Source organism: Platichthys flesus, chromosome 19, assembly GCF_949316205.1.
Source record: "Platichthys flesus chromosome 19, fPlaFle2.1, whole genome shotgun sequence".
In the NCBI taxonomy this organism is placed as follows: domain Eukaryota; kingdom Metazoa; phylum Chordata; class Actinopteri; order Pleuronectiformes; family Pleuronectidae; genus Platichthys; species Platichthys flesus.
This window is the reverse complement of record NC_084963.1, coordinates 7,497,208-7,512,341: the sequence shown is the minus strand read 5'-3', so window position 1 is coordinate 7,512,341 and position 15,134 is coordinate 7,497,208. Positions and strand designations below refer to the sequence as shown.

The window sequence follows — 15,134 nt, the reverse complement described above, 5'->3', positions numbered from 1 at the left end:
CTCCAAAAGGTCATGACCTTAAATTACAGGGCTGAGGGAGAACTTCATGACAGACAAAGTTTTTGTTCAGGTGGGACGGAATCATTAAGGGATTATCAGAGCAGAGAAAAAAAAAATCCTCCAATTACTCAAAATTACTTCAAACTATATCTGTCTGCAGATCAATTAACGATCACTCATGTTTGTGTTGCATTGTCACCACCCGACTGTCTCAGAGTAATTTCACAGTTAATTGAATCATTATGACTCATAATTAGATGTCTCAGACTGATGACTGACAGAAATATAACTTTACACCTAACCTGAGTAATGAAGGTTGTGTTGACATATTAACACCAGCAGGACTAATGATAAGGGAAATATTTCTCTCCTTTTCATCTCTGTTTTCAACAAGCAAGCTGCTTTTGCCTTTTAAAACCCCCACAGCGCTGTTTTTGAACTTTACATAATGTACTAATGGTTGTCTGATAATTAAACAATAATGCGTGACATAAAAAGTACAAATTTAGTGTGATGGTAGGAAATTTCAGAGGGGGCCACAGAAAACAGCGAGAGCCCCCTTAAATTCTATGACTGGCTCTGTACAGGAGACTGCAACAAATAACTTTCTGCCATAAACTTTGTTCAGATGTTTTGTTAAAGACCAGGACGTCTACATTTTATCCATGAAATGTCTAGGATGGTGTTTATTGTGTTACTGTCATTTATTTGTATGCACAGTACGCACGTTGTTTATAATTTGGATACTAAAAGAATCATTTTAAAAGATCAGAATAACATGGTTGGTATCATGTGTTTTTTAAGGGGTGGCCATTTTACCCAGGGCCCCCAAATCCCTTGAAACACTCCTGTCTTTTAATAGATTGAAGACTGCTGTTTGTTGAATACTACTGAGGTGTTTTACAACGTTTGCTTGAACTTATGTCAAAACAGGTTTTACGCAAACAAGTCAACAGAGCGTGAACTTTATGGGAGCAGCATCACCACAACACCAACGGATTCACTGTTTGTTGCCAATTGTTGAATTCAGTCCCAAAGTCATTAAACAATTATTCCGAGTGACTCAATAACAATTAAGTAAACATGTGAGGTTAATGAAACTTTTTATTCAGACATGGTACAAACTAAGAAACAGCTAAGATGATTAAATTATCTTTTTTGTAAAGTAATGTATTAAATTCACTATAGTAAACTTCACCACACTAAGAAATAAATATTTTAAGTAGACAACATGTTATAAGAGTAACAGTATGAAGATGTAGCACTGGTTCCTCTCTCATGCACATTTAAAGTCAAAAATCACTTGAGGCATAAGAAGCTATGCAGTAGTTAGAGTAATACAGAGCAGGTTTATTTGTGGTTGCACCTTTCTCCAGAAATAACTTTGGTTGTTACTGTCAACCTCTTTGTCTCTGAAAACAGAAAACATTCATAGTAGAATAATCCATCCCATAAAAGTCCTTATTCAAAACGATAATTCTTCTGTAAAACGAAGCTGATGCTTCATCTGCAAACCTCTTAATCTTCTTGTCCCCACTTCCCTCCCTTCGTTTTCTTTTCCAAATCAAATTCCTCTGCTACTTTCTGTGGTTTATTCTATTTCTTGGTCTCCTCGATCTGCTCCACCTCGCTGGACTCGTCCACCACTTTGCCGTTGATCATCGTCTGAGTCACCACCTTCACGATCTTCCTGGTGCGAACATCAGGCTCCTCTGCACAAAGAGATGAGATGAGATGAGACAAAACAAGACAAGATGATATTAAACCAGATGAGATGAGGCGAGCAGGAATATGTTGGAATGGATTGATATAACATATGATAATGTATAGTGTATATTAGATACATGATATCAGCCAAGACTGATTCAAGTGAGATTATATGAGATGTACACACATATTTGTGCAAACTAAAATTGATAGAGAAGAGATGATCTAGAAATGAGATTGAGAAGTTAATTTGAGAGAAGTATAAAAATATACAAAATGAGAGGATATGAGTCCGAATAAAACATATTGATTGATACAGGTGGAGAAAAATGAGACAGATTAAATGTAAGGTGGAAGAAGAGAGAATGAAAAGAAATTTGAGAAGAAAATGAGAAGAGTTTAGACATTAGAAGAGTTGAGATGAGAAATAAAATTACATAAATATTTTAAATCGTTTTTATTTCACCTTCCCTGCGGTTCCCATTAAAAACACTTGATTTGTAAAAACACTGTATTCAACTATTCAACTTTTGTTTTCATGAAGACGTAACCATCTTTAAGCCTGAGTCGTTTTTCTAATGATGTCAGTGAAAGACGAACATTTTCAAAACACAGCGTGGTTTGTTAATCCATCAGATTGAGTCAGTCGGACTGGGACCCAGTTACAACACTGCGGTAATGGCTCTCACACCCACGCTTGTGGCTACTGTAGCTAAGCTGTTGGTGGTGATTTCATTGTGTGGAAACCTACGTGTCAGTCCCACGATGACATCGCCTCAAACTCACACCTGAGTCCATATAAGGTGTGAATCTGTACGCAACAGCTATTACATAAAGATTTATGAATGACTTGTTGATCATTTTAGCTTTAGTCACACTTCACCTCCCTGTTGAAGCCTTCAGGTTGTGATGAGATGTATTCAAGATTAATAAATGACCTCTGTGGCCATGTTGCTGTATTTTACTATTGTATAATACAACATTATATACCACTCTGATTGGGTGTCTTTATGTTTCAGTGATTCACTTCTTTTATAAATCAGAAGGCGATGACTCACTTTTCGGTGGAGGAATCTCTTTGATTCTGAAGGGAAGAAAGAAAACAGAATGAATACAAGAGTTTCACGTTTATATATATGGCTCAACATGGTGAAATATGTTTATGCCCTTTCCTGCAGTGTTTGATAAAAATATAAAATATAACAAGACAAATGATTCTGAAGTCACGAAATCTGAAAATGTCCTACCCATTTGTTTAATTTGTAGTTTGAATTTCAACCATTAATTTAAGCTTCTCACGTTTCCTCTCCCTCCAGCAGGCGCCTGTAGGTGGCGATCTCCATCTCAAGGTTCTGCTTGATGCGGAGCAGCTGCTCGTAGTCGGTCTTGGTGCGCTGCATCTCCAGCCGGAGCTGGGAGAGGTCGTCCTCCAGCTGGCTCAGGGTGGCCTGCAGCCGCTCCATCTCTCCGGAGTATTTGTGAGAGGTCTCAGCCAGGTTGCCCTCCAGCGCTGCAATCTGAGGAGCGGAGGGGAACACAATGAAGGAGCTGGACATTTTATGTTAATAGTCATTATGCCAGTTTATCCGTTTCCGGACTGGCAACCAGGCGCCACAGTGAGCATTTATACTTGTGTGTGATAGTTTGCCCTGCATTTACATCGTTAAACACTAGATGGCGATAGGATTTCTTTGTCCGTGTGGATCATATTGGAGATGGTTGAACGGATTGAGACAGAAGGAGAGTTCTTTGATCTTGGTTGGCCACTGAGAGACGTGGACGAGGCCAAGCGGACCAGTCAGAGCCGTTGAGGTTTGTCCGTGTGAGGTGTAGCTACATTTCTTGGTGGTTGCATTTCAGGCTTCAGTGGCAGAAATTGGCCTTAATGTGCGAATGTGATGCCTCGGGTTGGCTCGGTACAAAAAGAAAAGTATTTCTGGCTTATCAATCTCGTCCTGTGTTTACCAGAGGAAACCAAACCTCCCATGTCCTGATTCTGAAATGACTTCCCAAACCATCATCAACAAATACCTGCAACCTGACGAGGCTCTGGCACCGACAGACACAAACACGCAATTACCAAACCCACCCCAATACAATTTAGCTACTGAATCCAATGTGCCTTTGCATGACTTAGCGGCGTGGGAGTAGGTGTTGACTGTCAACACAGGATTATAAAAACAAAACGATGTTTCCCAGACGGTCACATGACAAATTAAAAGACAGGTCTGACTGAGACTGGATCTGAGCGTCTGAAAGGATTTGTTCTCAAATCCCTCATAACACCGGCCTTTCTCCGACACAATACCTATCTATGCAGAGGTAATACTCGTGACTATATTTTTTCAAAAAGTTATGCCGGAATTTCTTTAAATTTTGTTTTTACAGCTTTGAAAATAACTTGCACAATTACCTTCGAGGGATAACACATGAGACGTCTGCCTCTACAGCCCCTCCTGGCACCACAAACATATTGGCGTCTAAATTGTTTTGTTAACAGATTTTCCCCAGATCTCCTCATCCATCATTTCTTATGCAACCAAAAGTTTTGAAAGCAGACATGGAATGTGGACATGGGAACACCTTTTATCTTTAGACCCAGCGTGTAGCAGCTCACCTGTTTGTGCAGGCCCTCCAGCTCCCCCTCCAGGGTCTGCAGGAAGCGCTGCCTCTCCGTCAGCTCGCTCTGGGCGTCTCTCAGAGCCTCGTTGCTCTCCTTCACCTCGTTCTGCACATTCTCCAGCTGGAGAAAACACGTACACAAAAAACACAACCATTTTGAAACATCTGTCCAACTTCGATCAGGCCATTTGGCAAAAACTGAAATATTACAGAGTAGACTTGGAGATCTTCCTTCACCTTCTTGTGGTACCACTGCTCCGCGTGCTCCTTGTTCTTCTTCACGATGCCCTCGTACTGGGAACGCAGGTCAGACAGAATGGTGCCCAGCTCCGGCCCGGTGGCAGAGTCCACCTCCACGGTCACCTCGTCTCTGGCGAGACGAGACTTCATGTCCTCCAGATCCTGCAGGAGCGGAAGTGGTTTGTGTATTATGTTGTTGCTTTGCCACAGAGTGTTTATGGTTGTTATCATCTTAAATTGATCATGTGCATGAACGACATATGGACGCAGGAAGACTTTTGTGAATCCTACACCCCAGGATGGCAGAGAGGATATGAGGGCCTCTTTATTATTTAGACTTTCTCCATCAATAGTTGATGGGGCAGAGCTCACCTTACCCCCCCCGACCTCAAACATGCTCAGGGACTCACTCTCTCTTCTCTGTGACACTTTGTCACAGGTAGTTTGTTTTAATTGGATCTGTTCTGATGTTATTGATCTTCACGCATCATTTTTCAGCCTGTGTTTGACGATTAAGTTTAAATATATATCTGTGCACCTAATTGCTCTCGGGAAGCATGAGGGAAAACAGTGTGATGTCGTTTTCTAGGTTCATGTTTCAGTTTGAATAAAAATCTTTATTTAATTCTTGCCCGACTCTGCCTGAGAGACCGAAACATAATCTCACCTTCTTTAAAAGCTAAACTCTTTATTCAATCCAAAATCCATAAATATAAGTTACATTCAGGATAAATGTACTTGTTCTATCGAGGATTAAAAAAAGTCTTATTTGGTTAGTTTCTTTCTCAATATCTGCACCACATCAAAGTTTGGATGTAAAATAGAAATTGAAAACCATCCAACATCAGATCGAACAAACACTGACACGGTGCTACTTTGTTTAAATGTCGTGTACCAACCTAACCAGTTCCCGTTCATTTCAGAAAGACAGAGATCAGTCTCCGTCTGGTGAGAGAGAGGAGGGGGTGAGTTTATCTAAGTGTATCCCCCCCCTGGACAGAAACAGCAGGTTAGAGGAAACCAGATCCACCTGCTGCCTTTGTGTGTAGTAACCAGAGGAACACCACTCTCCTTCTCTCCTCCATGCCTCCCTACACGTCTTTTTCTGTCCTCTCTTAAAAAGACCTCATGAGAACGTCGAACTGGGTCAGTGCGATATCAAGCGGCGTGTTGTTTTTGGGAGGTTGGAGGGCCAAATGGAAAACGAGACCAAATGTCAAAATGACACAAAGGTAATGTAACTACTGAAGGTAATAAAACAACGAGACAAACAGATGTACCTCCTCGTGGTTTTTCTTGAGGAAGTAAAGCTCTTCCTTCAGACTGTCCAGGTCTCCTCTCAGGGAGGCGATGATCTGCTCGTGGTCGGTCTTGGCCTTTTTCAGAGCGACGCAGTCCCGCTCCACGGACTGACACATGACCAGCTCCGTCTCCCACCTCGTCGAGGCCGGGGGAGAGAACACAGGACAGTGAGCGCGGGGGCGATAGCTCGAAGTTTAAACTTAAACTCAAGGTTTATTTACTACTGTACAAGAAAGATCTTTGTAAATATACATTATAAAGCTCAGACATGTTTGCCTGTGGAGAGTAAACATTAACACTGTGTCTAAGAGAGAAAAGAACATTTTGTATTGTTGAAGCTTTCGTCCCTGACATTCTTTGCAAAATATCTATCGAAGTAAAACCCAAAAGACAGATAACCCAAACAATCACTCACTTGATCCTGAAGTCGTCAGCAGCCAGCTTCGCGTTATCGATCTCCAGCATGAGACGAGCGTTCTCCAAAGTCTTCTTCCTCACCTGACAAACACGGGGTCTGTTAACCAGTGTATTTCCTCGATGCTTTGTGTGTTGAAATTAAACTATGTTTGCTAAACTGGCAGAAACAGAATATTTATTTTGTGAGATTACTGATGGTTAAAACACTTCTAATCCTTCTTCAATGAAATCACACATTTCAACGTCATTATGTGTAACTATTTCCTTTTGGTGAAACTAGTTGAAATAATTATTAACTTGGCCTTGGATCAGTTTGGTAAAATATTAACTGGGTTGAATTTGGCCTATGAGGAATGATCCAGCTCCTGTCTAACGACTCAGTGAATTTACATGGAAGTTTTGTCTATGTAAAATTAACCAAAGTCACCTTTGGGCTTTGTTGCATTCACAAAACTCCAAAACTTGTAACCTGGCTGTCACACACAGCTACAACACTTGCCTACCTCTTGCTCTACAGCATGAGCCTGAGCCATCATGGAATCAAGGTCGTGACCTTTGGGAATGCGGTCGAGCATGATCTGCTTGATCCTCATCTCCAGGTCTGCGTTGGAGTGCTCCAGTGACCGCACCTGCAGGAAGACGAGAAGGAAGATGGGGCCGAATGATCAAAGTGTGTCTGTCTGCTAATAGCATCATTTCCTGGTATGTTGAGGTAAACCCATCATGCACTTTGGCTGCTGGCCAACCGCCCAACAGTGCAGGGCTGTGTAATGTGTCCCACCTTGTCCAGGTAGTTGGCCAGGCGGGAGTTGAGGCTCTGCATGGCTTCCTTCTCGTTGGCACTGTTGCCGTGCAGGCCGTTGAGCTTGATGCCGGTCGGCCCGTTGAGATCCTGGCCGATGGAGGCGGAGCGGGTCAGCGGGCTGGCCGCCGCGAAGGACACCGAAGCTCGGGAGCGAGAGCGGCCGGTGTCCATCAGAGAACGACTGGAGAAGGAGGGCTGGCGGTTCATGGAGAAACTCCTCACGGACAGACTGGAGGCCATGATGGGTGGCTGTGAAGACGCAGAGTCAAAGTGGACATTAGACAACGCTGAGGGTTGTGTTGGCGAGATGTGAAGAGTGCAACACAACGAGAGCACAATCACAGATGTTGAGTTTGTTGCATCTCTGGTGAGAAATTTTCCTCAGAGGAGAGAGTGGATGTATGCTTAAATTACGCAACTTCAAAAGCCAGACTCTTTAACCTGGTGCAGTCGTTTACAGCTCGTGTTTCATGAGATCCGGCTGCGGAGAAGCTCTTCTGTGGCCCTCGAGCAAACGTGTTTTATTCTATAGCATTTGGCCAGACGTTAATGGAAACAGAAGTAGGGCCTAATATTCGAGACCACTGAACGCCCACTGAACACGAGGAGAGGAGCCTCTAAACGAGTACATGGCTCGCTGGAGGCTGTTCAGACTAACCATCTGTGTGGAAGAGACGACTTTACGGCCGGGGCCACTTCAGACTGACGTCCTCAGCTGTGCTCACAAACAACTTCAACTCAAGTCAATGTAAAATCTAAATGTAAATGAGCGCAGTTCAAACCCAGAGGTTGGAGAAGAGCCTCTCAGGGGGACTGAGATCGCTCTCATGTTGTCTATTACCATGATAATAGGATCCATTGTATATTTAGGAGGGGACACAAAAACAGACACAAACAGAAAAGATGAAACTCGGCTCGGAAAAAAGGTTTAGACTAAATATATCTGGTTGAATGGTTAACAAGAAATATCTAAAAGATGAAAAGTTCAGAAGTTGAAGTTGTGCAAGCTCAAATTTGGCATTTTATTGAATACAAAGAACATTTTCCCATGATGCTACTTTAAATAAATATTCCTATTTTCTTTCTTTCCTTTTAACCTCATTTGATAATACGTTTAACATGTGTTTACATTACTTCCTGTACTTCTAGCAGGGCTCCTTGGTGTTTGGTTGTCAAACATTGATATCTTTGTCTGTGTGTATGTGTGTAAGCCAATGGGTGTGTGTGTTAGTTTCTCAGCAGGGTTTCAGTGGCAGCTTAGCGGTCAAGGGAGACTCATTCTCTCTGTCACCTGATCCCTGCAGCACCGTTCCCACAACACTACAAAGGAGCCAGCGGGAGAAAGACGCTCGTTGTTCAGATGACAGATAGAGCGTTTGGAAAATTATCGGGAAAAATATTCGGAGAGAATTCCAGTTTCACAAGGAGGCTCTTTGTTCTGCAGGGAATGGACTTTCATTTCAGGCTCTTTTTTTTTTTGTTTTATCATCTCACTGATAGTAGACAGGTAATTGTGCATTCAGTGTATCTGACAACTTTTAATGAAAGAAAACATTTTCTCAAGGAATTACTATAAATTAGTTACAATTTGTACTTAGATCAGTTGTTAAATAATCCCACCAAATTTAAACTTAACTTTATCAAAAAGCTGAATTATTGGAAATGGATTCAAGTTTTCTTTAGAGGGGAAATTGTTATATAAAAATGAACATCTAAGATGAAGCATCCATCTTACCTGGAGGTTGTTTGGACGGAGTCAGGATGGGATCCAGAGGAATGCAGGTGCTGGTGCTGCAGGTGAGCTTATATTCAGGTGCGCAGGATGGAGGAGGAGCTAAGTCTGGTCAGGGGGGTGTGGTTACTCCACCTTAACACGAAGGTGCAGATGAGTGTTGTAATTAGATTGTATGACTGCATGAAATCCACATTCAGTTTTTTACACTGGGGGATTTTAAACCTCGGAGGGAACACGACTTGCTACAGAAGAATGAAAAGAAGAATTTGAAGAAGCAACAGATCATTGACATATCTCTGTATAAAGCTGCTACTGTATGGTACATATGTTAAGAAACAATTACCGGTTACTCATTCACCCACCGAGCAACCCTCTGTGGACTCTTGAAGACTCTAAAACCAATTTTTTGCTCATTTTTGGTCTCTACCAACGTCTGAGCAAAATTTCTGGATCCCTGATAGCTAAACAATCCACTGTCCTCACTCGCTTGTTTCTCTATGTATCTACGTGATGTTTGTTTCACTGAGATCAGCTGACTATTGATAATTGAGGCTGAGCCAAAAGTCGTGGTCCGTTAAACCCCAACAAGGAGCAGAAAAACACTTCACAACTTGTTTCATTTGACAATAGAAAGTGTGTGCAATTTGTTTAAATGTGGTTTCAGAAGGGGACTGCTGCTATTCTGGTATTACACGTAATAACTGAAGCTATTAAAACTAAAAAGTCTACGGAAATCCTTAAAAATGTAGATCATTTTGGACAAGCTACCAACACACGCTCCTCTCGGACAGTCTGTGTGTGAAGTGGACATGCATCAGCATCTCTGGTCCCAATACAACACACCCAGCCCTCTCATGTATCTCTAGTAAAGAGCTCATTATGATCCCCATCTCTTCCCTGTGTGTGTGTGGTGACTAACAGAGCCCTGCCTGCAGTGCTCTGCTAGTCAATGTCCTGTAACTTGACGCTCCATCTACCTGCCAGAGATAAAATATTCAACAAGTCGCTGCGAGACAGAGAAAACCGGCTCTCCTGCGTGAGGAGACTCGAGTCAGGATGACCAGGACATCACTGGATGAACGACTGGGGACAGTTTACATGCCGTCACAAAATGTGTTTCAAGTGAACTGTTGAAAACCTTAAACTGATCAAATGTTTACTTCCAGTGATTGACAACATCGCTGCCACACACACACACACACACACACACACACAGACACACAAGCACAGACACAGACAGAATCTGTTTAGATGAAGAGATATGTGTAACATCAATTTTGTCAATTGTTATTTTTGACTTGAATTATAATATTACAATACCTGTTTCCCAGGTATTGTAATATTCATATTCATGTGTCTCAGCATTGAAATGTCTCTATTTGTATAAAACAAACACACACAAATATACACACACTCACACACACACACACACACACACATACTCTGATGAAGGCTTCTTTCCTTACACATATCAGTCTGAGTAAAAACCAGGTTCATTGTATGGAGAGATATTTTATGCTTTTAGACTGCAGCTGTCCTACAATCGTATATTGGAAATCCAGTGTTTCACTATTCTTTCCATACATCAAACCCAACTGAAATAGATTTAGGACAAAAAATCAACAAGGTAGAAAACAGTAAGAATTTAGTCTAAAAAAAGTAATTATTTAAGATGGAAGATGATGATCTCATGTTTTAAGATCATGTAGGAGGATGGCATTATCCAAACTGGATATGTTTCATTAGCCTTTTAATGTAGATCAATGTATTTTAATCTACACCTGTTAATAACATAGCTATAGCTGTGGTGTGTATTCAAACCAGACCACGCCAGAGATCCTTCAGCGGTGATCTATCTCCACTGTGTGGTACAGGCTGGTAAACACAGGTAAAGTGTACGGTAAACTGGTTCCAGTAGTTTCCACAGGAGGGCAGCAACGAGCTGTTCTACGACACAGTTATTCCACCTGAAAGTCTCGATTTACTCATGGTAAGAGGAAAATAGCTTTTGAATGGGTCTGAGTGCAAATTCAAATAGAAAGACACGTAGTATTTTAACTCTCTGTGGCTTTTTCATGAGACAGATTTTTGAGTGAAATATTAGAATATATTTGTTAATGTATTTATTTTCTGCTACAGGGCTACTTTTTCAGTTCCTGACATACTAGGATTAGCATCAGGTTATATTGACGGATCACTCGACAAAGAGGAGACACGTAAATGTTATAGAAATGAAAGTGTGTTGAGCACATTGTCATGAGACGGAGCTAAATATGGGACACACATCAATCATAGTCAAACTGAACCTTCATCAACCTTTTCCTCCAGACTTTCACTCTCTCACCTCCTCTCACTCTCGCTCCCTCGCTCGGTCTGGATCGGAGTTTGCTTGTTAAATAAATAAACAGGTGATTAGACTGGCAGGATGTCAGGATACTACTCATGACCCCACTTGACCCGCACTGACCCCTGTCACAAGTGATCATGTGACCACACCGGCAAAGTGCAACGCGCCCGACGCAGAGAGGAGCGAGTTCACGTTGTGGATCTGACGACATCCAGGCTCTTCTCTCCCAAAAGCCTAGAAGAAAAACAATAAAGACTTTGGGCACTGACATATGAAGGTGAATATGACAGATACACTGAAATCAGCTTTGACAGCTCAGGACACGGAAAACACAGAATCTGCTGTGGAGACGTGCTGTGCAAGTGTTACGAGCTGATTTGTGAGTTGTATTAGGTGAAGTCCTGGAGAGAAAAAAAAGGAGGTCGATGGAGAAACAAACCTCACCTCTCGATGGTCATTTTGCTGCTGAAGTGATTGTTTCCTGTTACAAATCCGCTGCTGGCAGAGTGCGCTGACACTCAGACAGACGGACACAGATCAGCAGGGAGCCGAATCAGAATCAGGTCAACACACAGTAAAACATAACTGAATTTCTCAAGTTGATCTACAAAGAATTTAGAGTCCCTTCTCTAGAAACTCCTTTAAAAAGTTAACTTTAATTCAAGTTTGATTATAAAGCTCAGTGGATGATTTGGGGTCCGATGCAGGTGATGCTACAAACACAGACACAACTTCTCTGCTGTGTAGAAACGTGTCCTCCTCACCAGCAGAGAATCACTGGCCTCTCTTCAGCTGCAGTGTGAATTGTGGATTTTTTTGGCATCAGCTGGAGTTTCAAATGTTTTATTTTGCTTTTGTGAGAGAATTTTTCCTCGACTCAGAGAAACTCAATCCTCATGTTTTTCCTACATATTTCTAGGTCATCAAATTTGGAGATATTTCGTTTTTACTGGACAGTGATGACAAAGATTGGAATAATTGGATGCAGCACATGTTCTCTTGACTTTCTGATCGTTCCCCTAACAACAATTATCTTTCAACTGATGTCAGCACGATCAAAAATAAAATCCATACATGTCAGACTAATGTCAAACTATTATAAATAATGTACATACTGAAGTTAGAAAAAACATCCTGGTCATCCCACCTGAGGAGGATCTTAAATAAAATGGATGTGCAAAACTATAATACTGCTGTGTAGTGTGGTAGACCAGTGACTCATTAAAGGTCAATGAATATTGCCCAGTTCTCTTCAACAACCAGGAATCATAATAACATCAATCCAACAGGTCGGATGAGCCCTGCAGGACCAATAGGAAATTTTCACATGGATAAATAATATAATGACTGACGGCTGAATTCCATTTATCTGCCTCAGTTTCAGGCTCCTGGTTTTGTGCATTCTGTGTCACACTTGAATAAAACAAAGCCATTGTTGTTACCCTGCAGTGTGCGTTGTATTCTCTGTATTTTCTCATTCACACTGTCTGTTGGCTGTAACTCTAATATACTCATGTCCTGCATGCAAGTATCTACACTGACCTGAGAACTGCAGATCACAGAAGTATGACGTTATATCCCAAAGCTTCTCTGTTGTCCACCACACCACAGAGACTCTGCTCAGTTTCTCACAGTTTCCCCGTCGAAAGTTTAAATCTGAGATAATGAATGGTGGTAGATTCATCATTGTGCCAATTGGAGGCACTCGAAGCGCCGCTCCACTCCAGAGCCTGATTGATGCAATTGGGCCCTTAAGTCTGTGTTTGATGGGCGGACTTCAGTCCACCAGCCGCTCTCTGATAAGGAGATAAGAATCTGTGGCCGAGAAATTACGCTCTGATAACGACATATGTGCGCAGCTCTGGAGGTCGGCACCTGCATCAGCTCTTTCTTTTCTCTCGCTTTAAATAACAGTTTCTTTTTCCTCTCTTCCCCCCCTTCCCTCGGCCTGAGTGCAGGTTGTTTTGCGTGTCAGAAACACGTCAGACCACTCAGTGTGTGTGAGTGTGTGTGTAGATTGTTATCAGAGGGGTTGGTAAGATTTAAGATATGGATCTATATATGCATAGCTGGTGAGTGTATGAACAGTTGAAAGGGAGATAAAAGAGTGTGTGTGTGTGTGTGTGTGTATGTGTGTGTGTGTGTGTGTGTGTGTGTGTGTGTGTGTGTGTGTGTGTGTGTGTGTGTGTGTGTGTGTGTGTGTGTGTGTGTGTGTGTGTGTGTGTGTGTGTGTGCTAGGAGGGAAACTTGGCTATGAACACACTCTTGTACAGCACCTGAGGGAGCTGCAACCGAAGGTCTGTTCACAGCTGTGCTCCTGCAACAGATACAGTTCAGTGCCTTGCTCAGTGGTACTGCGGCTTTTAATGGACATCACTCGCAGTGATAAGACTCAGACTCACCAGACTCAGTGTTAACCCCTTTGTGTTCTGAAGATGCACAATAATAAATCTAAATGTATTTATTTTACAAAAACATTTAGTAAAATATCTCTTTATGATTAAGATTACACAAACATTCTTTCCATTAAGATAAGATACGATACATTTGGTGCATATGACAATAACAACAAAATAAAAATAAATTAATATAATAATGATATAATCCCAGCTGACAATGGGCGAGAGGCAGAGCACAACCTGGAAAGGTCGCCTAACTAAGTTGTAAAAGTACACAAACCCATGATACACTTATATACAAATGTACAACAATGCATCATTTCAAATAAACCAAGTAGTAGCCTCCATTTCAGGGGTTAAATTGGGTTGAGTTAAGCTGCTCTGTGTGATATCATCCCACATGTCTTTCCCTTTAATCTGAAGTTAGGTTGACATCCATCAATCAATGCTTCCATGTGACATTTGGTCAAATCAGGCATCTTTTCGGATTTCGTCAAAACCAGTCAGTGACTGATGGCTCCTCCCACCGTGATGCCATAGTCAGATGCTCTCAGTGGGCCTCTTGTGGAGGGTCCCCCACTATATACAACCTCGTATCAAACTCCCCATTATTATTATAATATTCAATCTGCAGAACCAGTTGATCTCCGGGTTAACCGCCATGTGTACTGCACTGTGTATGCTGCACCTGATGACAGGGTAAATACACAATATGGGACAGGGGTCAGTCTGGAGGCCCAGCAGCAGATCTTTGCACCCCCCCCCCCACGTTAGTCCTGCACTTCACCTGCAAGTCGCTCACTGCAGCTAAAGTTACCGCTGCATGTGATGAAAACAAAACCATACACTCCCACTCACATATGCGAGTGTACTAGAGGTATTGTGACATTTTGGATCACAAAGTTGGACGAAAATCTAAATCAATAAAACAAAAATCTGACACAAGAAAGGAAGGTTTGGTGATTTCTGTTTTCAGAAGTGAAAACGACGGAGGCCGGGACTCCACACCAGACAAGACACCCAAGACAATAATGACAAAGCTCTGTGATCCGCCGCTAATGTGATCATTGGATGTTTGTTTTGAGGGAGAGGGCTCGAAATCCGATGTTGCTCAGCTTTCCTTCATTCGGTCCCATTAACCGCTGGCAGCGCTCTTGTTTTTCCGTTTGTTGTTGAAAGAAGCCCTTTCATATTCATATTCCGGGACTGCAGCCTGTGTGTGCGTCTGTGTGCGTTTGTGTGTGTGCATGTGTGTGTGTGTGCATGTGTCCTCAGGAATGATTCCATATAAAGTGTACTCTACAAAACATCACTGAAGTGCACAAAATGTAAACTAAAGCAAGAAAACACATTTCTCAATAAACAGCTGGTGTTATAAGGACTTTCAAAGAGCAGTAATGCAGAATAAAACGGATTAAACTCACCTTTAATAAGTAGTAAAAAATATTTACATTTAATTATCTTCCTGATTTTGTCCAAATCAATTAGCATCAATGGAAAATGAGTCTACTAAAAGTGAAATATTAATCTCGACGAGGCGAAACTTAAAGCTGTGTCATT

General features: G+C 41.9%; 1 protein-coding gene across 1 annotated transcript; it reads right to left on the bottom strand.

Annotated features, from left to right (window-relative positions):
- Positions 1–1,086: 1,086 nt before the first annotated feature.
- Positions 1,087–8,863, bottom strand: si:ch211-243g18.2 (uncharacterized protein LOC559906 homolog). The gene is made up of 10 exons (XM_062413525.1): positions 8,829–8,863; positions 7,070–7,342; positions 6,792–6,917; positions 6,287–6,369; positions 5,850–6,006; positions 4,567–4,731; positions 4,325–4,450; positions 3,007–3,224; positions 2,766–2,791; positions 1,087–1,712 (listed from the first exon to the last, which is right to left on the bottom strand). The coding sequence occupies exons 2-10, from the start codon at positions 7,331–7,333 to the stop codon at positions 1,597–1,599; spliced, it is 1,281 nt and encodes a 426-aa protein (XP_062269509.1). The 5' UTR covers positions 7,334–7,342; positions 8,829–8,863; the 3' UTR covers positions 1,087–1,596.
- Between the last annotated feature and the right edge of the window lie 6,271 nt (positions 8,864–15,134).

Coding starts and splice junctions, on each gene's coding strand:
- si:ch211-243g18.2 (XM_062413525.1), bottom strand. CDS start 7,333: ATGGCCTCCAGTCTGTCCGTGAGGAGTTTCTCCATGAACCGCCAGCCC. Junction 6,370..6,791: donor CTCATGCTGTAGAGCAAGAG/GTAGGCAAGTGT, acceptor CGTGTTTGTCAG/GTGAGGAAGAAGACTTTGGA. Junction 4,732..5,849: donor TCAAGAAAAACCACGAGGAG/GTACATCTGTTT, acceptor CCGCTCCTGCAG/GATCTGGAGGACATGAAGTC.